The sequence below is a fragment of the Vitis vinifera genome, chromosome 12 (assembly GCF_030704535.1).
Source record: "Vitis vinifera cultivar Pinot Noir 40024 chromosome 12, ASM3070453v1".
NCBI lineage: Eukaryota > Viridiplantae > Streptophyta > Magnoliopsida > Vitales > Vitaceae > Vitis > Vitis vinifera.
Genome location: NC_081816.1, coordinates 1,256,784 through 1,282,785, shown reverse-complemented (window position 1 = coordinate 1,282,785; position 26,002 = coordinate 1,256,784). Strand labels below are relative to the sequence as shown.

General features: G+C 32.2%; 1 protein-coding gene across 1 annotated transcript; it reads left to right on the top strand.

Moving 5' to 3' along the window:
- Positions 1–5,586: 5,586 nt before the first annotated feature.
- LOC100852705 (hypothetical protein) lies at positions 5,587–6,054 on the top strand. Its single transcript, XM_003633214.3, has one exon. It carries the CDS (start codon positions 5,627–5,629, stop codon positions 5,906–5,908), a length of 282 nt encoding a protein of 93 aa, XP_003633262.1. The 5' UTR covers positions 5,587–5,626; the 3' UTR covers positions 5,909–6,054.
- The last annotated feature ends 19,948 nt before the right edge of the window (positions 6,055–26,002 follow it).

The window sequence follows — 26,002 nt, the reverse complement described above, 5'->3', positions numbered from 1 at the left end:
TTTATGAATTATGAGTGGCATATTCAACGGTCATGTGACCGTTGAACAGCCAACTCACTTTTATTTTTTTTTTTCAAAAATCATACAATATTTCTAATATATATATAACTAATGCAAAATAGTTACACAAAAGAGGGTTAACTCAGTTGGTGGCTATCTTTCCTTGAATGCTTATGGATCCATAAGGGAAGGGGTTCAAATCCCTTTCCCTTCAAAACTCAAAAGTATTTTAATTTTTACCCAATACCCAGCCAAGCCCGCCCTCCCAGCCTGCCCAGCTTGAGGGCCCACAGGCTGGGCCACGAGCCTTAGATTTACCAGACGGAGAAAATCACTAAAAAATAAAAGTAAAAATTTCTTGAAACCAAAACTTAAAGTACTTTTTGGAAGTGATTTTGAAAAACGTTTTTAACTAAAATATGTTTTTTTTAAAAAAAAATTGATGTTTGGTCAAATTTTAAAAATATTTTTTAAAATTTAAAAAATCACTTATAATATTGAAAAATTATTTATAATGTTTTTTTTTAAATATTTTATATGTGATTATCTTAAAAAAAAACATTTTCAAAGAAAACACTTTTATTAAAATCATTATCAAACGTACTCTTAGTTTTATTAAAATTTTAATTAATGTATTTCGTAAATTATTGGATCATCTTCCTCAGCATTCTTATCTTATTCTTATTAAGAGTAGTGATGATCCTTTTCTCTACATTAGCAAAGCACCTTGTGGCATTTTGATGTTTGATGTTCATCTACTCCCTTGACGGAGAAATTGAAGTTGAAAGGGAGCATTCCTATAACAATGACTAAATCCATTGTCAACATTTACAGCTCTCTTTTTTGTCATTTCTCATATGGAACTTCAGTTCAACCCCGCACTAAGAATGTGAAGACTTCATGCCATTGAATTATTTACATTCAACAAAAGTTCCCTTTTTTTTTAATAGACAATAAACTTTTGTCAATGAATCACATTTGAAAATTTTTAGTTAAAAGGCAAATTTCATGTGAAAAAATATTTTAAAAATTGCTACACAATCACTTGACATGACGGTGATATTGATGAAACCATGTAAAACTTTGATGAGATTTTGAGTAAAAAATAAGATACTTAGACCTATGAAAATATTTTTTAGAACTATTTTTTATTTTCTAAAATAAAAAATAAAAAAAAAATATTTTTGGCAACGAAAAATTGTTTTATATTTTCAAGAACATCTTTTAGTTGTTTTATATTATTTTTACTTATTTTTTAAGGATTGTTTTAAAAAATAATTATATAAACATGTAGAATGATTTAAAATAAAATAGTAGATATAAAAATTATTTTTAAAACATATTTAAAATATTAAAAATAAGTTAAAAACATTTTAAGTTTTTAAACAGACTTTTGTTATACAAAAATCAAAAAATAATTTTCAAAAACTGTTCTTAAAAGCCATTTTTTGTAATTGTTTTCACAAATAGTTATCAAACAAACCCTTAGAGTCTATTTGAAGATTGTTAGAAAAATTAGGCTAATCTAAACCTATGGTAATTACCCTAGAGGGGGGGTGGGCTTTGAAAAGGGTGATAGTCTCTTTTTGTAAGTTTAAATAGTATGAATGCAAAAGATAATTATATGTAAGTATATAATAAAACAATATAAAGACAATTGCATATGAAGTAAAAAAAAAATAGGGAAAAGAGAATGTAAACACAAGATTTTATAGTGGCTCGGCGCAACCCGACCTACATCCACTCTCCTCTAGCTTCAATCTCAAGCTTAAGATTCTACTAATTCAAGACTTCCAAACCAAGCTTTAATACAATTGAATTATGGTTTCAATCCACTCTCTTGGACTTTTGGCTCCAAGCACCATTTACAAACTTTAAGAGATACCTCACTCTTAAATAACCCTTCAAGTGATACCCCACACTTGAGAATCCCTAAGTGATACCTCACACTTAGATTCTTCATCTCAAAGATTAACAAATGAATGATCTCACAAAATCCTAGTACAAAAACTTTAAGCTCAAATGATACAAGAAAAACTAGGATTGAAATGTGCACTAATGATGTGCAAGTTTTAGAACAATGGTACCCTAAAAAATACTCTTCCAATGCTCAAATATATTCAAGAAAGGCTTGGAAAGGTTAAACTTATAAACAATGAATATTTGAAGTCTTTTTATAGAGGAAAAAAACCAAACTAGCCATTGGGGGTTCGATCGGTTGACTAGTCGTTAACATTTAATAGTTGATAGGTGATCGTTGGATTTCGATTGGTTACTGTTCGCACCTTGATTGGTTGAACAACCGTTCTGAAAGAGAAAGAATGTTTTTTCCACCAATTGACTAGTTGAGCTGAGGGGTCGACCGATTGAGTTGGGGGGTCGATCGGTTTCTCATTCGGTTCGACTAGTTGAGCCGTTTTTGGCTCAACTACCAACTTTTTCAACTTAAAACTTTTAAACAAGTTTGAAAAATATTTGATACAAAGTTTTAGTTGAAAACATGAAATCATCCAATTTTAAAAAATTTAAAACAAAATAACTCTTGAATGATTTTGGTGCATAAGTAAAGAATGTAATGCATGAAAATCCTAATGCATCAATAACCTTATAAAGAGATTTTATGAAGCTTGAGTCTTTAAAAAACACTCATCTTTAAGATGATCTTCTTTTTCATGATTTCTCTTTGCCTTGATTTATCTTTGGAAATTGTCTTGCCTAATCACACTTGAAATATAATCATTAGTTTTAAACTTTGTTTTGTCATCATCAAAATCGAGATTAACCAAACCTTGGTTTTATAGAAATGTTTTGAAAAACAATTATCGAAAAATATATTTTGAAAATAGTTTTTAAATTCTTAACTTGTTTTATTTACACTTTCAAATCTTTCTTAAAAATAATTTTAATCTATAATATTTTATTTTCCATCATTCCTTATATTTATATAATTATTTTTTAAAGCAACATCCGAAATATGTGTAAAAACAACTTAAAATAATTAAAATATGATTTAAATTTTGAAAACCTATTTTTAGACAATTGATTATCAAATGTGTTTCCAAAATATTTTGTTTTTAAAAACAAAAAGTTGTTCTTGGGGCCGTTCCCAAAGAGGCCTTGCCCATCCCTGTTGGATTGAGAACAATTATTTATCACTTAAAAAATGATATACAAATTCAAAGGAGGAAAACGGTTCAAATCAAAACAACATTGAGAATGCCAAAAAGTCATCCATGTCCATCGAACATCTCATTTAAAAATGTTAGTAAGATATGGACCAATGATATAGAATTGACTAAATTGTACCTGTCATCTGTTGACAAACCAAGTTGAACACCCGTTTACAGGGACTTGATAGGTTTGCTCCTTCATTATCTCTCTCTCTCTCTCTTAATAAGTGGTTCATTCTAATTTGATGGGACGACTCATGGAGGCCTAGCCTTCCATGGAGATAAGAGCACCAAATTGTCAAAACTCAAAAGCATGAAGTAGACCTTACAAATGAGTCATATTGTTTTAACTATAATATTTTTATAAAACACTGATGTCAATCCATTTGGCAGTCGTGATCCAGGTCTTTATACCACCCAATTAAACAAGAAGGGCCAAAGCATGCTTATCTTCTTTTAAGTAATCAATATGTTCTAAATTTTTTATATACATGGGCTTCTCACGATTTTACCAACTTTTTCACCTTGGGTTGCAATTTGTACGGTTGATCTAACCCAATCCGAACTCAACCCAATGTTTGAACGTCCTGGACAAACATTTTCAATATTCGGATTGGGTTTGGGTTAAGTCTTTTTTTAATTCGAATTCAATTTAAGTTAAGTTGAGTCAAGGTTCAAACAACCAAAGTTTAACCCAAATTCATTTATGTTTTTACAATATTTATAATGTTTATTATTGTATATGATCATATTCATTTTTTTATATCAAATTATAGTTATATCATTTAAAAAAAATATATATATATATAATTTTATTTTTATTTTTTATTACTTTTTTGAAATTTTGTCTTATTTACTATATTTAAATTTTGGCATAAATATATAGAAAAATTAAGTTTTTTAAAAACCATTGTTGTTGAATTTTGAATCATACAATCCAATTAACTTGATCAACCTATGTCCAACCCGGTCAACCCAAATTTAAAAAAATGAGGTTGGCTTAGACTTGGGTTGAGTATCTCGGATTAAAAGTTGGGTTTGGTTAAACTTAAATTGGACTTGGGTTAGCCATCAATTGGACCAACCAGCATAAGTTGCAGTCATATTCAATATACACTTGTTACTAAAGAAATTAAGATGGATATATTGCTTTTCATGAGCTAAGCTCATGGTTCCAAATTCACATTTATTTTCTATGTAACAAAATTCTAATAATTACTTGAATTTTCAAGTTCCTAAATTCTAGTTTTTTTCTTTCAAATTATTACCTAATTAATGAATATTTAAATGCATGTGAATTCTACTTGGGTAAAATGGTTTCTAGCTTAGGATAAATTCAAATTTTATTTAGCATAGAATTAAGCAGAACTTCTCTATTATTAAATGAATTTGTTGAAAGTCACACTCAAGATGGGGCATGAGAATTGCCTCCAAATTAACTATGCATCTCCATTAGAGAATATGGTGTGGTCATGCCTGATTTCACATATAGAACACGGAAAATAAATTATACTAACCAATTGAGATATTAATTGATGTCACGAAATCTTGGGTCTACATTTTTCAAATTATAATTTTGAAGTGAAAAATAGAGTTATGGTAATAATTAAAATAGTTAATATTATTTTAGTGTTCTAATTAACAAATAAGGTCATGATGTGGATGGACTCGACCCACTATCTAAACAATATGAAATACTAAGGAGTTGGTTGGTGTTTAGATGTATAAGTTCTCCCAATGATAAGTTATCATAATTGGAGCTTTCCATTGATTGTTGAAAACTAGGAACAAAAAATGGGAAAATTAAAAGTGAGAAAAAGTTCCATGAAGAGAAAGTAAAGTTACATGATAAGTGATGTTTATTTTTTGGTTGATTAGAAAAAATTAAAATATTAGATTTTTTTTTCTATTCAATTAAAAGTAATTTACTATTATCAATCAAAATAATTAAAGTGAATTTATTGTCAATAGACTTAAATTAATTATATTGATTAATATCAACATGTTACTTCTAGTTGAATAGAAAAAGTCAAATATTGATATTTTTTATTCATCAATAAATAAAGTTTTTTGAAATTCTTATCTTCAAAAAACATGAATGAAAAATAAAAATATATTTTTTATCTTCAATGATCTGATCGGTTCAATGATCGGACCAATAATGCCTTAAAAGAATACTTGGAAGGGCACACAAAAGAAGTTAAAAAAAAACACACAAAACCCTAGGGTAATGCAAAAAGTCCAACAGGGTCATATTCAAAACTATACATTATTTAATTCTAATTATAACTAGAAGAAGCCATAGACTAATGCAAAAAGTCCAAAATCGTCATATTCAACGCTATACATTTTTTAACACTAACTACAATTAGAACAATAAAATATTGATCACCTTCTTGCTATAAAACTATGCATACATGACCAGCTGAAAGTGCAGGTAAAGAGGAGGTTGGAGCATGGGAAAGAAGGCGAACCCGCCTCCGGCCTACGTGAGACTGACCCATGACGACACCCGGGAAGACCGAGTGCGCAAAGGGAAGGTCCCTGTGCTCGTTGGGGAGGGTGAGGTGATGGAGAGACTACTCATACCGACAAAGCTGTTCAAGCATCCATACATTGTTGCACTCCTGGAGATGTCTGCTAATGAGTTTGGGTACCAGCAACAAGGAACCCTAAAAATTCCATGTGCTGTGGAATGCCTTAGACGGAGTATTGAGATGATATCAAAGGAGAAGTGATCATATGCATACGAAGATTGAACTCATGGCATGTGTATACTAGTCTTTACAGTAATTACAGAGTCTGCTCCTAAGTGATGAAGGTACTTTTTTCAAATTTGTAACTGTCAATCTTTCATCCTGCAAATAAAAGAAATCTTCACTCCGGTTTTAGCTTCTGCTACCATGGATATTTTCAGTCTCTCCTTCAACAACATTTTACATCATTGCTGAGTATCTTTCCAATTTGTGGGCAGAATCATATACACTGAAGTGAGGAAAAAATATTATTTTCAGAAACTAGCAGTAGGGAAGGATCACCAAAAATTAAGGCCAAAGAACTTATGATGACCGACTCCCATACCAGAACAATTATGCATCGATCATTCGCATGGCACTGGCAGTTTGGGATAGAATATCATAAATTGATTCTCAATATAAAAATATATAGGAAGGGGAGCCTGTACTAATCTATGCTATAAAGGGGTCAAGCCATGGTAAAGGAGAAGCTCTAACAGCATATATACCTTTACAGTGGTTAGGGCTTCCATGAACTAGCTAAATAATCTTGACACAAAAATTTAAGCCCTGTTTGAGAGATATGATTATTACTGCTGTGTGATTGAATTTTGTATTTTAGAATTGTCTTTTAAAAATGCTTTTATTAAAGGGAAAATTGTGTTTATGGGCTGTTATATGGGAAATATATGTAGGCTCATAAGTACCAAAATATCCAAAATATTTATGTACAAATATATTTGAATTCTACTATAATTCAAACTTCATCCAAAATATCCAAAATATTTATGTACAAATATATTTGAATTCTACTATAATTCAAACTTCATCCATTATTCTAATTCAAATTAATAGTAAATATTTATTCTAATTCAAATTCTATATTCTATTTTAATTCAAACTAACAATAAATAAATAAATTAAACATTTAAATTATTTATTTATTCTATTACTATGTCATTAAAAGGTAGTACATACATGATTAAATGTATTATCTTTGACTTTAAAAGGGGACAAAAATCTAATTATTTTTTAATAGAACATGAAGTTTAGATTTCCTAATTCACCGTTTTTTTTTTCAAGTGTGTGGAAACACACTTTTTCTTTGTAGCTTCATTTGCATTCCTCCCAAATGAGTTTATCAATAAAATAAAATACGATTAAAATAATAAATTATTAAGTTGTGTTTGGTTATTTGGAAATAATATGAGATAAGATAAAAGATATCATTAATTAAATATAGAATAAAATAAATTGATAGAATATATTATCTCACTTTGTTTTTGACATCCCATATATATATATATATATATATATATATATATATATATATATATATATATATATATATGTAAGTATGTATTAATAAATGAGACTTGATATTGTAAGGGAGAATTATCTTTTGGGGTAGATGAACCCCTAAATTAACAAAAGGTCCATATAACTCCTCAAATTGAGTTGAAGGATATGAAATAGTAACGGACAAATATACCATTTAAGAACACATATAAAATATTTTATAAAATTAATTTAAATAATTTTTTTTCAATAATTTTTTTTTCAAAAATACTAAATTAAATAAAAGTAGTTTTCAAAAATATTAAATTAAATAATTTTTTTTTCAAAAATATTAAATTAAATATTTTTTTTTCAAAAATATTAAATTAATTTTTTTTTCAAAAATATTAAATTAAATTAAAGTATTTAAAAATATATTAAATTAAATATTTTTAAAAATATTAAATTAAATAAATTTATTTTTAAAAAATATTAAATTACATAAAAGTATTTTTTAAAAATATTCAATTAAATAAAAGTATTTTTCAAAAATATCAATTTTTTTCTTAAAATCAACAAAGGACATTTTTGGAAATACTGAAGGATGATATCCTTCAACTCAATTTCCATACTTTTATTGGGTCTTGGGCTCAATTTGAAGAGTTACATGGACCTTTTGTTAATTTGGGGGCCCATCTACCCCCAAAACATAATTCTCCCATATTGTAAAATATAAATATGGTACCCTTTCTTATCTAGCCAATTAACCAAACATAATATCAGAGTTTTTATTTTTGTGTATTTTTTTTAAAAAAGGAAAAAACTCTAAATTTTTTTATCAATAAGTTTATTATAATGATTAGAATTCAAAAAAGAAAAAGAAAAAAAAGGTAAAAGTTGTTGTTGCTCGATCCAAATGGATGGTTTCGTCTAGCTTCCAAGAGTCGGATGAATGGCCCAACCAATGGTTCCATATAGCTTGCTTGAGATGCGAACGACTATAGTATTTGCACAAAAGGCTTGTCCAAATGGTTTGTTCGGGCACGCCCCTTCGATGCTAAAGCTGATAAGTGGCTTAAGTAAGTAAGGGAATTTGTCAAAAAGAAAACACATACCATTTGTAGAGTCTGTACAGTTACTTATACTTATTGCATCGTAACGTCTTTTTAGGTGTCTTAATAGCACCTTAATTGTGTTTGATTATGCGATATTATGACATTGACTGCCAATGCATAACAAATGTCTTGCATTGATGAGATGCTAAGAATGAAATGTTTTCCGATAACGACTGTATTTAACATAAAACATGTCTAACATGTAATTTGTGCATTAATAACTGAGTAAATGCGTGAAGGATAGTTGTACGCTAGTCTTATTGTATCCGTATAAGATTTATCCATGTGACCCACTATGGGATGGATTAGTCACCATTGGGACATACGACTGAAAATGATCATTCAGACCGGAGAGGGACTTTTCTCAATAGTACAGTAATTTAAAAAAGTTATGCTTAAATTATTGTAGTAGAAGAAGTTATTACAAATATATGGTAGTTTTTGCCACATAGGAGAGAGGAGAGAGGAGAGAGGAGAGAGGGTGAGAGAGGAGAGAGGAGATAGGAGAGAGGGTGAACGGATAAATTTTTTTAAAAAAGGGAACTCATCTCTTGAAGAGACGAGTTCCATGAAAAAAAATATATATATTTTTTTAAAAAAATTCCTATTTACTCAAGGGAACTCGTCTCTTCAGACGAGTTCCATGAAAAAAGACAAGGGAAAGACAAGTTCCCAGGGAAAAAAAATATATTTTTTTAAATATATTTTTTATTTAAAAAAATCCTAAATTAAATTTAAAAAAAAAATTCCTAAAGGGGACTCGTCTCTTTGGGAAATTTTTTTTTTAAATATATTTTTTATTTTAAAAAAAATCCCAAATTAAAAAAAAAAAAAATCCTAAAGGGAACTCGTCTCTTCAAGAGACGAGTTCCCATGTAAAAAAAAGTATATATTTTTTTTAAAAATATATATTTAAAAAAAAAAATTCCTAAAGGTAACTCGTCTCTTGACTTCAAGAGACGAGTTCCATGGGAAAAAAAATATTTTTTTTTTTAAATATATTTTTTGTTTAAAAAAAAATCCAAAAAAAAAAAATTTCCTAAAGGGAACTCGTCTCCTGAAAAAACGAGTTCCCATAGGAAAAAAAAAAATTTAAATATATTTTTTATTTAAAAAAAATCTCCAATTAAAAAAAAAAAAAAATCGAAGAGACGAGTTCCCATGGGAAAAAAAATATTTTTTTTTAAAATATTTTTTATTTAAAAAAATCCCAAATTAAAAAAAAAAAAATTCCAAAGGGAACTTGTCTCTTCAGTCTCTTGAAGAGACGAGTTCCCTTTAGGAATTTTTTTTTTTTTTAAATATATATATATTTTTTTAAAATAAATATTTTTTTTACATGGGAACTCGTCTCTTCTTGAGGAATTGTTTTTTTTTTTTTTTTTTTTTAATATATATATTTTAAAAAATATATATATATTTTTTTCATGGGAACTCGTCTCTTCAAGAGACGAGTTCCCTTTGAAATTTTTTTTTTAATTTTGGATTTTTTTAAATAAAAAATATATTTAAAAAAAAAATATATTTTTTCCCATGGGAACTCGTCTTTTCAAGAGACGAGTTCCCTTTAGGAAATTTTTTTTTTTTTAAATATATATCTTTTTTTTACATGGGAACTCGTCTCTTGAAGAGACGAGTTCCCTTTAGGAATTTTGAGAAATTGTTTTTTTTTTTTTTTTTTTTTAATATATATATTTAAAAAAAAAAAAAATTTACATGGGAACTCGTCTCTTGAAGAGACGAGTTCCCTTTGGAATTGTTTTATTTATTTATTTATTTATTTTTTATTTGGGATTTTTTTTAAATAAAAAATATATTTTAAAAAAAATATATATTTTTTTCCCATGGGAACTCGTCTCTTGAGTTCCCTTTAGGAAAGTTTTTTTTTTTTTAAATATATATATATTTTTTGAAAAAGATATTATTTTTTACATGGGAACTCTTCTCTTCAAGAGACGAGTTCCCTTTAGGAATTTTGAAGAATTGTTTTTTTTTTTTTTAATATATATATATTTTTTTAAAAAATATTTTTTTAACATGGAAACTCGTCTCTTGAAGAGACGAGTTCCCTTTGGAATTGGTTTTTTTTTTTTTTTTTTTTTTTTTTTTTTTTTAATTTAGGATTTTTTTAAATAAAAAATATATTAAAAAAAAAAAAAAAATTTTACATGGGAACTCGTCTCTTCAAGAGACGAGTTCCTTTGAGGAATTGTTTTTTTTTTAATATATATATTTTTAAAAAAAATATTTTTTTTTACATGGGAACTCATCTCTTCAAGAGACGAGTTCCCTTTGGAATTGTGTTTTTTTTTTTTTTTTTAATTTGGGATTTTTTTAAATAAAAAATATATTTAAAAAAAAAAAAAAATTTCCCAAAGAGAACTCGTCTCTTGAAGAGACGAGTTCCCTTTATTCTTTTTTTTTTTTTAATTTGGGATTTTTTTTAAATAAAAAATATATTTTAAAAAATATATATTTTTTTTCCCATGGGAACTCGTCTCTTGAGTTCCCTTTAGGAATTTTTTTTTTAAAATATATATATTTTAAAAATATATATATTTTTTTTACATGGGAACTTGTCTCTTAAAGAGACGAGTTCCTTTAGGAATTTTGAGGAATTGTTTTTTTTTTTTTAATATATAGATTTTAATTAGGAATTTTTTTTTTTATAAATATATATATTTTTTTTAAAAAAAAATTTTTTTACATGGGAACTCGTCTTTTTTTTTTTTAAATATATATTTTAAAAAAAATATATATTTTAAAAAAAATATATATTTTAAAAAAAATATATATTTTAAAAAAAATATATATATTTTTTTACATGGGAACTCATCTCTTGAAGAGACAAGTTCCCTTTGGAATTGTCTTTTTTTTTTTTTTTTCTTTAATTTGGGATTTTTTTAAATAAAAAATATATTTTAAAAAAAATATATTTTTTTTCCCAAAGGGAACTCGTCTCTTCAAGAGACGAGTTCCCTTTAGGAATTTTTAATTTGGGATTTTTTTAAATAAAAAATATATTTTAAAAAAAAAATATTTTTTTTCCCATGGAACTCGTCTGAAGTAGGAATTTTTTTGTTTTTAAATATATATATTTTAAAAAAAAATATATTTTTTTTTTACATGGGAACTCGTCTCTTTAGGATTTTTTTTTTCTTTTTTTTTAATTTGAGATTTTTTTAAAAATAAAAAATATATTTTAAAAAAATATTTTTTTTTCCCATGGGAACTCATCTCTTGAAGAGACGAGTTCCCTTTAGTTCCAAATTGTTTTTTTTTTTTTTAAATTTGTGAATTTTTTAAAAATATATATATATTTTTTTTCATGGAACTCGTCTCTTGAAGAGACGAGTTCCCTTAAGTAAATGGGGAATTTTCTTAAAAAAATATATATATATATTTTTTTATGGAACTCGTCTCTTGAAGAGACGAGTTCTCTTTTTTAAAAAAATTTATCCGTTCACCCTCTCTCCTCTCTCCTCTCTCCTCTCTCCTATCTCCTTTCTCCTCTCTTCTATGTGGTAAAAACTACCATATATTTGTAATAACTTTTTCTACTATAATAATTTAAGCATAATTTTTTTAAATTACTGTACTATTGAGAAAAGTCTGACCGGAGAGAGTCAAGGACACTGGATATAGGGGCTCCCCACAAAAGTGTAATTCAAAAATTATAAATTCTTTAAAATCATGGATACTATTTTGCTTTAAATGAAAGTTAGGATTCATTTGCTTGTGGTTTTTTTTTTTGACAAGATAAGTGATAAATAACATCATATTTGTATTATTAAATATCCTTGAAAAGTCACATCCAATAATTTAATTTCCACTCCTCCCGAGAAAGAGACACCCACAAGTGGGAGCAAAGCTACAATATAGCCGCCTTCCATGGTAAGATTTTCTCTCTCGAACGCCGGTGGAGAGGAGCCACAACATTTGGTCAGACCCACAGTAACGCTGATGGCATCCAAGGCCTCCTCTGATTAGTCTGGAAAGAGGAATAACGTTTTGTAATGATGAACAACGGCCGTGGTGAGGGTTGATTGGCGGCGATGGTTTTGGCGGTGGCGGATTTCTACACACCATGACTGGTAGCGCGGGGACTGGCGGCGGTATGAAGGTGAGTGTTGACTTTATAATCACAATAGGTTGACTTGCTTTTTCGGTCTCTCTTCAGTATGTGAAATTGCTGTTATAAAACACGGAAAACAGCGATTTGTTTTTAAAAATTATTTTTAAGTTAAAAAATAAAAAATAAATTTTAAAAATAAGTTTTAGAAAATATAATAAAATAAGTTGATATTTTTCTTTTATTTTTAAAAATAAAAAACTGTTTTTAATCAAACAAACTCATAATAATTTAAATTATAGTAGATGAAGACCAATTTTCAAATATATGGTTTTTAAAATCAATAATAAGTTATTTTTTGAAGGGTAATTTAATTTAAGAATTGAATTTTTTGAATTTTAAATTTAAAAATGTACACTAAAATTATTTTTCAAAAAAAGTTCAATTAATATACCATAATTGTACTCAAATTGTCTATTACAAAAATAATTTCAACCTAAATTTTAAACTTTAAAGTTATTTCTATAAATAATAATTTTAAAATTTAATATTTAAACCAAAATTCGTTTTTTTTTAAAGATAACTTTTACTATTATATTAAGTTTGAAAATATTTTTAAAATTATCATAATTTTAAAAATTCTCAAAAAAATAAAAAAAAAATCAAAATCCTTTTAAAGGCCTATTTGGATTCTAAACCTTTGCATTTAGCAATGAAGGAAGCAGAAACGACAAAATAAATAAATAAATAAATATTAGTATATGTGTTTAAAGAAAAACGCGAGTTTATATGATTTTTCGGAAATTGATCCTCAAGGAAATAGAAAAAAGAAAATATACTAATAATTAATTATCTATTTTTGCTTCAAATAAATCATCATATTCTTTCATTCATTATCTATACTACTTATCATGAATGCATTTCTTTAATTTTTAATTCATCCATAAATCTTATAATACCAAATTTTTGGATAAAAGACATAAAAAAGTAGATGTTTAGGCCGTGTTCATGTCATGTCAAAGCCTTTGTATTCAACCCAAATACAACACAAATAATAATCGTGTCAAAAATATAAACTCAAATACTACCTAATTATTAAACAAGTAACATGTCATGTAACTCATTTATCCTATTTAATAATCAAGTTGAGTTATGTCATATATAGTTCTATACGATTAATATCTCAACTAAACATATCAATGATTCAATTGATCTATTTATTTGAAAATAAATTTAAAATGAGTCAAATATAAGTTAAATAGTTTAAAGTTGTAATTAGGTTAATCAACACGTTTATTGAATGTGTCAATTTAGGTCAAATTCATGTTATGCAGGGTAACCTAAAAACTACCTCTTTATTAAATAGATTATGCAAGTTGACACGAATTTAACCTATACCCAATTATAAATGGCAATTTGTGTTGATAAGTCATGTTTGTATCATGTCAAAGCCCAAGTGTTCTACTACATATGTCAACCCATAACCCAACACGAATAATAATCATGTAAAAAATATAAAACTAAGTATTATCTAATTATTAAATATGTGACATATCATACAACCCATTTTACCTATTTAATAATCAAGTCCTCCTATTTAATAATTAAGTCGAGTTAAGTCTTATATAATTCTATATGGTTAATATCTCAACCAAACATATTTATGATTTAATTGACCTATTTACTAAAAAAAATTAAAATGAGTAAAATATGAGTTAAATAGTTTAAAGTTATAATTAGGTTAATCAGCGAGATTAATAAGTGGATCGATTTAGGTCAAATTTGTATCATGTAGGTTGATTGACCCAAAAACTACATATTAATTAATTGGGTATGCAAGTCAACACAATTTGACCCAACCATAATTATGGGTAGCAATTCACGTTGGTAGGTCATGGTCGTGTCATGTCAAAATCTAAGTATTATACTACATAAGTTAACCCAAATCTTACACAAATAATAATCGTGTAAAAAATATATACCCAAATACTATCTAATTACTAAACAAATAACATGTTGTGTAACCATTTAATAATTAAGTCATTTGGTTTAATAATCAAGTTGAATTAGGTCTTTTATAACTCTATATGCACGGTTAATGTCTCAACCAAACATATTTATGATTCAATTAACCTATTTATTTAAAGATGGACTTAAAATGAGTCAAATGTGAGTTAAATTGTTTAAAGTTATAATTAGGTTAATCAAAAGGTTTATTAAATGGGCTAACTCAGGTTAAATTTGTGTCATATAGGTTCACCCAAAAAACTATATTTATTTATTGAATGGGTTATGCAAGTCGATATGAATTTGACCCAAACCCAATTATGTTAGGGATGACAATTCATGTTGATGAGTCGTAGTCGCGTTGTATCAAAGCTTAGGTATTCTACTACATAGGTAAATCCAAACTCGACATGAATAATAATTGCGTTAAAAATATAAACTCAAATACTACCTAATTGTTAAACAATTAACACCTCGATCTTGTAACTTATTTAACCCATGTAATAATCAAGTTCTTTTATTTAATAATCACATTGAGTTAGGTCTTGTATAATTCTATATGATTAAGGTCTTAACCAAACATAATTATGATTCAATTGATCTATTTATTTAAAAATATATTTAAAATGAGTCAAATATAAGTTAAATGGTTTAAAGCTATTAGTTTAATCAGTGGGATTTTTAAATGGATCAATTCGAGTCAAAACTTTATCATACAAGTTGACCTAAAAACTACCTATTTGTTAAATAGAAAATGTAAGTCGACATGGATTTGATCCAAACCCAATTATAAGGGTAGCAATTTATGTTAGTAGATGATATTTGTGTCATGTCAAAGTTTAGGTGTTCTACTATATAGGTCAATTTAAACACAATATGAATAATAATAATGTCAAAAATATAAATTCAAATACTACTTAATTATTAAACAAGTAACACATTATGTAATCCAATTAACCCATTTAATAATCAAATCCTCCTATTTAATAATTAAGTTAAGTCTTATATAAATTCTATATGATTAATGTCTTAATCAAACATGTTTATAATACAATTGACCTACTTATTTAAAAATGAATTTAAAATGAGTAAAATATGGGTTAAATAGTTTGAAGTTATAATTAGGTTAATTAGAGGAATTATTAAATGAGTCAATTTAGGTTAGTTTCGTGTCATGCGAGTTGGCCCAAAAATTATTTATTTACTAAATGGATCATACAAGATGACACAAATTTGACCCAAACCTAATTATATTTAACCCAAACTTGTGAAAACATATTAGGTTTGAATTTGGTAAATCGTCTTAAACTTTGTCACTCCTAATTATACTCAACCTAAACCCATGAAATGCTTATTAGCTTTAAGCCATGTGAGTGAATGGTATCAAACTTTGTCATCCCTAATTATATTCAACCCAAAGTTGTGAAACACTTACTAGGTTAAAGTCGTATTAACAAATCGTATCAAACTTTATCACCCCTAATTATTCTCAATCAAACTTACTAAACACTTATTAGATTCAAGTCATGTTGGTGAATTATATCAAACTTTGTCATCTTTACCACTACTGTACAACTAGAAGGGAACACCAAAGCCATATACTTTTAAAGAAACCAACATGTAATTCTTAGTTTAAATTCTTCATTGTGCACTTTTCTCTCACCTTTTAGTTCTGTTGTAGCATCTGATTAAGCTTATGTTTTTGCTTTTAAGTCTACATGCAACAGCATATTAATCACCAAACAGTATTTTAAAATGAAAAGTCTCTCTAGTTATTTATTTTCTTACCAATTTATGTATACCAGCATCAAACTATAGTAACGAAAGTTACTCTTCCACATGAGCATGCCCATGGAACTGAAATACCGACACTGCCACAGCGTGCTAATAAAAATGTCTGGCTTCGCCACTATTTGAAACAATATGGCATCATTTGGATTGTCCTGATTTGAACTCAAGCCTTACTTGGGAGTTTGTCCAACCTTATAGAAAGAAGAAAAGGAAAATCAAAAACGGAAAGAAAACATTTTGACTTCCTCGGACACTGCAGGGTCTTCAATATAAACAAACAGCAACGAAATTTTCATGCTGGCAGATTAAATTAAGGTGGCAGCTAGGCCAAGACAGCAACATATATATAGTTATATAAATATATATAGTAGGGGGTACATGGCAGAATCATAGGACTTAGTACTAGTCGTCCTGCCACAAGCAACTGTAAGGTGTTTCATCAGAGGAAACTCCATTGTAGAATTGCAAACAATCTCCAAAATCTATCATCCCAACCATCTCATCCATACTTGTGTCCACATACCAGTCCATCACACCATCACTTGGCAATGGGGGAGCCATTTCCATCATACCAAACCAGTTATCGAAGTCATGGATGTGAGCCTCATATTGCTTCAAGCAATCACAGCCACGGCCATCTGTCACGACATTTTGATCAATTCGGGGTTCCAAATCTAGAGGCTCAACTTTATACCCAGCTGTGTCATCGCCGGTCTCCTCGGTCTCCGATTCTTCTAGTAACTCTCTTAGAAGGGCAGCGTCCATTTCTGTAACTTCCAATTCTTCTATATCATCGTAAACTGTCGAAGACATCGATTCCTCCAACGATTCAGATGACATTTTGTCTGAAAATGAGGCTGAAACAAGTAAGAAGAAGAAAATGGAGGAAGCTAGAATGAAGGAAAGCAGCACCCCGGCCAAAGAACTAGATAAGGAGTGATGTGGCTGATGGGGATTAGGCCTTAAGTAGGCAGAAGGGTCCTCCAAATCATGTGGACAAACTGACAACTGCAAGTACCTAATTTTGCTGCAAATGGTACAAATACAAATGGGGACCATGAAGATCAGACAAAGCATAGAAATGGCAAGAAACTTCTACTTAGCCCACCTCATACGGCATTATGAGTCAGCAAAAGCGACCTATTGCCCCCTTGGAGTCCATGACTTACGGTTCAAAAGGTTACACATTCAGAGGTGGATCAAACCCAATCCCTAAATTCAAGAAAGGCAAAAGGATGTGTTCCATTGCTCACTTTTTGGCCACTTTTTGGCCTTTCAGGTGAATAGGCGAGTATGCAGCCCCTCTTCCCACTCCCTTGGGCTCATCCCGGAAATAGAATGCCCACTACTGTGACCTAACTCTTGGTAGGCAGTGTGGTATGCATGTGCTCTGCATGTTTAGTTATACCTTTTATTTGGTTTCCAACATGTGAGCTTTACTGTTTATCTTCTCTGCCTTAGGCAATACGTGAGCTTATACAATGAGGACAAGGAGACATCCAAAGCACTGGATATGGTTCACAAACAGCTATGGTGATAGATAGTGACCAATTGGACCCATAAAAAATGTGTGGCCCTCAAGCAGCCACCCTCCCCCCACCCAACTTTTCGGTCTTTTTGGTGGTGATGTCTATCCTTATTGACTGTGAATTTATATTTTGTTTTTTTGGTTATGGATAATAAATAGTTGATCAAGAAGAAGTCATGTTTGAGTAGTCCACGAAACTAAATCCTATATAACAAATTAGATATATTATTATGAAAAAAGGAGTCTTAACAGTAGGAAAAATGATGGTCTTGAAGGGAATTAAGCCGAATTCCCAACATATGAGAAAATAAAAAAATAGAGAAAATACACGTCAAATAAAAACAATCACACACACAAGACAGTATTTATGTGGTTCGGTAATTTGCTTATATCCATAAAGTTCTACTTTCAACTATAATATTTTTCTCTTTATATAAAAACACGGCAACAACACCACACTAAAAAAACCCTAATTACAACAGGCGGTTCCACAATAGGTTAAACGGGTCCAAAAGTTTTTCCCAGAGGCATTGCCCCCAAACCCCTAGGAGGCTTGTCCATGGAGCCCATTAAATATTATTCGGGTCGGATCGTCAAATCGGATCAAACAAAACTAGACTCCACAAAACCCAATAAGTCTAAATCTCCCAATTTTAAGAACAAATTAAAGACTTGAATTAGAAAATTTTAGAGGTTTTCAGTAAGTTATTAGATTTGGAAATTAGTAAGAAAAAGTTAGGTAAATGCAAGCAATCTTGAAGTTTATTTGATGTGAGCCATTAGCTTGAATATTCAAGACAAGTTGGAGCGTGAAGCACTGAAAGAGCAGTGCCCTTGAAACACAAAAGTCCAAACCTACAGTGCCACTGAGAAGGGAAATGAAACTTGGGTTTACAATTCCATGCAGAGAGTGGACAACTCAAAAGTGCAGTTATTAGTAACATCCAGTCCTGTGGGACTCATACTATGCAAATGTGTGATCAATGCTTAAGGAAAGTATATAACTAATATTAGGTCTCGTTTGGGTCTTGGAAGGAGAAGAAGACATATGTGAGATCTTTTCATTTGTTTTGTCATTCAGAAAAATTTTGAAAATTAAATATAGATATATGATAGGAAATTGTTAAACAAAACTTGTACATGTGTTTGAATATGACAGGGAATCAAATATTAAAACTCCCCCGGCCCCTTATTTATAAAACCAACCACCTCCAGCAAAATAAAATAAAAAGAAAAAAGAAAAGAAAAAAGACCTCTATATGCCAAAAATGCCCCCCTCTTTTTCCCCAACACACAACTTTCCCTCTGTATGCCAATAATTTTTTTATATGTAATTTCAAACTCATTTAATTTATTTTTTCTATTATATATAAAAATCTAATAATTTAAAAATATATAATTTCTAACTAATTTTAATTATATTTTTTTTCTTTCATATTTTTATAATAATCAAACAAAAAAAATATTTTTTAAATGTTTTTTTTCTTTTCTTAATACTTTTCTAAAATAAAAAAATAGGATTTATGTTTTATTCAATTACAAAAAAAGTTCATTTTCCTTGGCACCTTTTTTTTTTTTTTTTTGGCAAAATAAAAGCTTCTTTTATTTTTAAAAACTATCCTACAATTATAAGTTTCCTTGACATTAAGAAGTTTCTAGAAACAAAATTAAAATTAAAATTTTTTTCTATTAAAAAAAATTCCCAAAAAGTCTAATTACCATTGAACAAATCTATCATGAAGAAAAATATGTGATCTAAAAGGCAACACAAAAGTAGAAAACTAAAAAAATAAATAAAATAAAATGAAACAAATTCCAACCATAAAATTTGGGCACAAAATCCCTTATTTCAATCTTGTTCTTGGCAAGTCAAATCATTTGAAGAGTAATTGTTTTGCTTGGATTAAAATTGGGGTAAATGATAGAAGCCACTCCACAACTCAATATATAATTGATTCAAAAGCATGAACACATGACATTAAGAGCCTTCCAACCATTGGCTAAAACTTATATAATATTTTACCAAGTGATCAGTTTTACAAGTACTATTTTTTTTTTTTTTTTTTTTTTTATTTTTTATCAGAAACGAAGAAGATTATATTAATAAAAGAACAAATACAGAAGAGAAAAAAGAGACAAAAGAAAGAGAAAAAAAAAACCAAGGGAAGGATGAGAGGTCCTTCCTACACAATAACCAAGGAGAACACCCAACAATAGTAATCTAAAAACAAGAGAAAACCCAACAAACTTCAAAGTCTTTAAACGCAAACCCCAATCCAATTGATTTGTAGGATGCTTAGAGGAACTCCTCTAAAAGCTTCAGTACAAGAAGCCCATAGAGAAGAGTAAAACCAAATCAAATCCCACACCACCTCTTCCGTTCTCCCTTTATCCTCAAAGATTCTATTATTCCTTTCTTGCCACACCATCCAAATCAAAGTAAGGCAAGCAATTTGCCAAAGAATCTTGCCTCTTACTGAGTTCCCCAAGCCTCTAAAGGAAATAACCAACATATCCTCAATGCTCCTTGGAGGGACCCAAATCACACCTACTAGATTGAACAACCTGTGCCAAAGTCCAATGGTGACGGGACAATGAAGAAAAAGATGATCAATCGACTCTCCATTTCTTTTGCAAAGAATGCACCATTGAGGACAGAGGGCTTTGTAGGGTCTTCTCAATTGCAACTTGTCATTAGTGTTTACCTTCCCATGTGCTACTAACCAAGCGAGGGCCTTAACCTTTGAAGGGACTTTTGAGCTCCATAAAAACTTGGCCGGAAGGAACATTAAAGGATTTGAATCTTTTGACAAGGCATAGAAAAAAGATTTCACTGAAAACGAACCTGACGAAGACAAAGACCACGCTCTTGAGTCTGATGAGGAAGGGGAAAGAAGCACAGAATGAAGGGAGGACATTAATCTCTGAAGGAGATCAATTTCTGAATCCGTTAGATTGCGGCGAAAGTTAAAATTCCAAGACAATGGAAAGGAGTTGCCAAGGACATTTGAGACAGTAAGGTTTCTCACAGAACTAACTCTGTAGAGTTCAGCAAATTGAACACACAAAGTTTGGTTTCCCCACCAAAGATCTTCCCAAAACCGAATTCTCTCCCCATTGCCCACCACTAGGCGAACAAAAGGGGAGAACTCTTGAAAAACTTGAGCAATAGCCTTCCAAGGACATCTGTGAGACCATCTAACCACCATGTTGGCGTCCCATCCATTAGGATGTGTCCCATATATACTCGCAATAACCTTATGCCAAAGACCGCTCCTTTCTCTAGGAAACCTCCAAAGCCATTTCCCTAAGAGGGCACTATTTCTCATAAAAGTCTTCCCAAAGCCCAAACCTCCCATCTCCCTTGGTCTACTGACAACCTCCCATCTGATAAGGTGATCTCTCTTCCCTTCCCCGGCCCCAGACCAAAGAAAATCCCTTTGCATCTTCTCAATCTTTGAAGCTATAGATATAGGGATTTTGAAGAGGGAAAGGAAATAGCTAGGGATATGAGACAGACAAGACTGAATTAGAGTAATCCTCCCACCCAAAGACAAATAGGCCTTTTTCCACCCATCCAGCCTCCTCGAAATTCTCTCAACCACTGGATCCCAAAATCCTATTGTCTTTGGGTTCCCTCCTAAAGGGAGGCCTAAATAAGACAAAGGCCACTCTGACACTCTGCACTTCAAAACCAAAGCCAAACTGGACAACATTTCCTGCCTAGTGTTGATACCTGAAATGGTGCTTTTTTCTAAGTTGATTTTTAAACCAGATACTTGCCCAAAAACCAAAAGGATAATCTTAAGGTTTTGAAGAAGATCCAAAGAGGCTTTAGAGAAAAATATGGTATCATCAGCAAACTATAGCAAGGACACTCTAGTCCTATCCCTCCCCACAAGGAAACCCTCAGTTATCCCAGCTTCCTCAGCTCTAATCATCAACCTACTTAGAACATCTGCTACTAGAGTAAAAAGGAAAGGAGAAAGAGGATCTCCCTGTCTCAATCCTCTAGAGGCCTTAACCCAACCCTTTGCATTCCCATTAACTAGGATAGCAAAACTAGAAGAAGATAAACAACCCCTCATCCAAGCTCTCCATTTCTGGCTAAACCCCTTCCTTTGAAGCACATGATCTAAAAAGCCCCACTCCACATGATCATAGGCCTTCTCAAAATCAATTTTGAAAACTACCCCTTCCTCTCCTGACCTTCTTTTCTCATCCACCACTTCATTGGCTATCAATACAGCATCCAATATTTGTCTCCCTTCCACAAAGGCTCCTTGCGAGCCAAAGATTGTTTCATGAAGAACTTTACGTAACCGCCCTGATAAGACCTTAGCAATTATCTTATATAAACTTGTAACCAAACTAATAGGTCTATAATCTGAGATTTTGAAAGTTTGGCTTTTCTTAGGCACCATAGCAATGAAAGTCGCATTTGTGCTTTGATTTATTACCCCTTTAGTGTGGAACTCAAAAAACACCCTCATAAGATCCTCTTTTATCACATCCCAACACTCTTGATAAACTGCTAAGGTAAAGCCATCAGGGCCAGGGGCCTTTTCCTTATTCAATTGGAAAACTGCCATTCGAACCTCCTCTTCCGAAAACGGCCTATCCAACCAAATTGCACTCTCTTCAGAAATAGGGGCCCAATCAATCCCTTTAATCTTCCAAGAATCACCCTCGGGTTTGGAATAAAGATTCCCAAAGAAGTTTACAATCTCCTCAGAAATAACCTCAATGTTATTTAAAGTCTCCCCCCTCTTAGAAATCAGAGACTTTATATACTTCCTACTTCTTCTTTCAGTGGCCACTCTGTGAAAAAACTTAGAGTTGCAATCCCCTTCTTTAATCCACTTAACCCTAGATTTTTGTCTCCATTGAACCTCTTCCTTCAATAACAAATCCTCTAACTCCTTCCTTCTTAAGATCCTTTCCGAGACCAGCTCAAGATTTAAATTCCCTTGTTCAATTCTATCAATTCTGCCTAAGTCCGTAATAATATGCTTTTTCCTCTCTCTTAAATCTCCAAAGACCCTTGTATTCCACTCTTTCAACTTTGATTTAATAAACTTTAGTTTCCTCATAAATTTGTGACCTTCCCAACCTTCAACCGAACACTCTTGCCACCAGTCTCTAAACTTCTCTTTAAACTCAGGATGGAGCAACCACATATTCTCAAACCTAAAAGGAGTCGGCCCCCACATAAAAGGATTAGTTTCCAAGCAAATTGGGCTATGGTCAGATGTCCATCTAGGAAGGGCCTCTTGAATATTTTGAGAGAAAAAAGAATCCCACTCAGCAGAGAACAAAAACCTATCTAACCTCTTGCAAATAGGATCGACTTGCATGTTTGACCATGTAAAAGCCGCATTCCTAAGAGGGGGGTCCAACAAACCACTTTCCCTTATAAACTCGTCAAAACGCCTCATGTTGACTGTTAGCCTAGAATCACCCATCTTCTCAGATATCCTCCTGATCACATTAAAATCCCCTCCTACACACCACCTTGGGAAAGTTAGACCATGTAGATCTTGAAGTTCCAACCAAAAGTCCTCCCTCCACACTGCCTTATTCGGGCCATACACTGAGCTTAGCCAAAAAGACCCTTCCTCATCAGAGTTCAATTTTACAGTAACAGAGAAGGATCCTAACACCTTCTCTGAACAATTGAACTTAACTGAATCCCACAAGATCACAATCCCCCCCGACGCCCCACAAGCAGGAAGAGCAACCCAAGCCAGACTTTTACCTTTCCAAATACTACTCACTAACCTCCTATCCCAAATTTCACGCTTTGTTTCCTGAAGCATCACCACATCTGGGTTTTGAGTGCTTAAAAACCTTCTCACAGTCCTCCTTTTCTTCCTAGAACCTAAACCTCTTGTATTCCAGCTTAAAATCTTCATTAGAACAATCACAACCCAACACAACCCGCACCCAGACTAATCCTCTCCTCGAGTTCCAGAACCCTTTTTCTTCTTTCTTCTGGAATAAACCTTGTCCGCAGAGAGAGGATTCCTATTCTCTCCCACCACACCTTTCCCATTATCCCTGACAATTCTAACCCTCAAACTCTCCAGAACCGACTGAACCTTGACCATCTTCCGAGGCGTAAGCCCCTCAATCTGGAAACCTTCCAGCGGGAGAGTGGAAGGTTCTTGCACAGGGAACAAAGCCTCAACTGAGTCACCACGCACCTCAAGGTTGCTAGGAATTTCCCTAAGGAAAGGTCGGTCTTTAGATTTTTGGTTAGAGGTTTCTAGGGGTACCACCACACCTTTCGAACAGGACGCACCACCACGATGGTTATCAGACACCACAGGAGAGATAGAAACAGGTCCACGCTGAAAAGCGTGGCTTGACTCCAACGGATACGAAGAAGAAGAGTGGACACAAAAAGGATGACCCAAAGAAACCGAGGTTTCGGGAATAAGAATCGACTCAAAAGCCCCAGACAGAGGAAAATCTCGCTCAGAAGCAGCTGAGATAGGATTACGCACCTCATTGATCAGTTTGCATTGCAAAATCCCCTCTTCCCCCTCTGTCTTGCCGGTGGAAACCTTGGATGTTTCCAAACCAGTGGATAAATCACTCTTTCTGGAGTGAGATTTGCCCCGAGAAATGTCCCGATTTGTCACCAGTGAGTCCCCTCCTTCAAAGGTACGCTTCGGGGAAGAAGACGCCTCGTCAAATCTCGGCGGCCCACTTCTTGCTCTGCGCCTTACGGAGACTGGAGATCCCTTCGTCTTTGACGATGCTTGAGGAAGACCTTCCGACGCTCTATTCTTTGCAGAGAGCCCTGGTCCTTGGAGCTTTGAAGACGAAGATACAAACGGGCCACCATTTGAAGATCCTTTATGGGCTGGACCCACTAATGGCCCAAAATCCTTCGCCCCAACTTGGGCCCAACCAGAACGGGCTTCAAAGGCGTCTGGTGTTGGCCCGACATTGCTTCCCGTCCTTGGGCCCGACATCCACCTTCCCTTTCATTTCTCCCCCTTAGCCGATTTTGAATCTGAAGAGCTAAAATGGAGACGATGACGGGGCATCCATCTTTGACAGTCACTGGTCCTGTCAATAGCTCGTAGCCCCTCGACCATCTGTGGCTTCTTCAAGACGCAACCCCCGGCTGACCTCATCTCGTCCTTGCTGCGACTCGACTCAGACTTGATATAGTCTCCTCCGTCGTCTTCTCCGTCATCTTCTCCGGTGACTGTAACTGCAACCGTGTATGTCCAATCTCCATCTTCTACCTCTAATAGCGCTGGGAGCACGACCTTTGGAAGCATTTCCACCCGCAATGTTACTTTCGACAAATCAACAAACTTCAAGGAGTTTCTTGCCACCTCCGTTACCCTCCCCCACTGCTGCAAAATGTGACTCAACTGCACCTCATCCCACAGGTGGAAAGGGAGACCTCTTAGCTCCAGCCACCCCCGTCTAAATTTTCCCCTCACCACTGAGTTCTCTTCTGGCGACCATCTCCTCAGAGCAAAAACCTCTCCTCTCACTGTGAAACTACCTCTTTCTTGAAACCACTGAGCTTTCCTTGCATTTTCCACAAAAAAACACCCTTTGTAAGCAGAAATGGGTGTTACGGATACCATTCCTTTCATCCCCACCCTTCTCGCTATAGCCTTTCCAACCTCACACCAGTCACGTATCTCTCCTTTGCCTTCACAAACCACCGCTCTTGCCCATTTTCCAACTGGCATCCCTGCGCCATTCCTTGTTCCTTTCTCTGCAACCACCTCAGCGTAGGTCCTCTCACCTCTGTACATTCCTTTGCTCTCTTGAAGCTTGTTTTGCGTCTCCTTCGATTCTCTCCCAACTTGAACAGATAGCTCTTGGACTGAAGCAATCACCTTCCTGAGGTTTTCCCACCCGCAGCCATTAACACCTCTTGGAACAACTAAGACCAAAGGTTTTCTCTTTGCACTATATTCTGTGATCTTCATATAACACCCTCTGCTATTAAAACATATTTCCATCAGATGAGTCCTGGTCTTGCCCCTCATTTTTCGAATGTAACCCCTGGAATCCTCCAACTCCACAGCTTTCTCTAACTGCTCCACTAGCCAACCCGTCTCCTCCTCTCCAAAATCTAAAGAAACCACATAACCTCGGCTTCTCTCTGTTATTGAAAGCCATTTTCCTCCATTGTAATCTTCAGACTTCACCTGGAAAATCTTTCTCTCCACTACAACCGACTGATTTCGAATCATCCTCATGCTTGACACCTCAAACTTATGCTCAGGGACATGGGTTCCTGACAGCTGCTTTTTTCACTTGCGCAG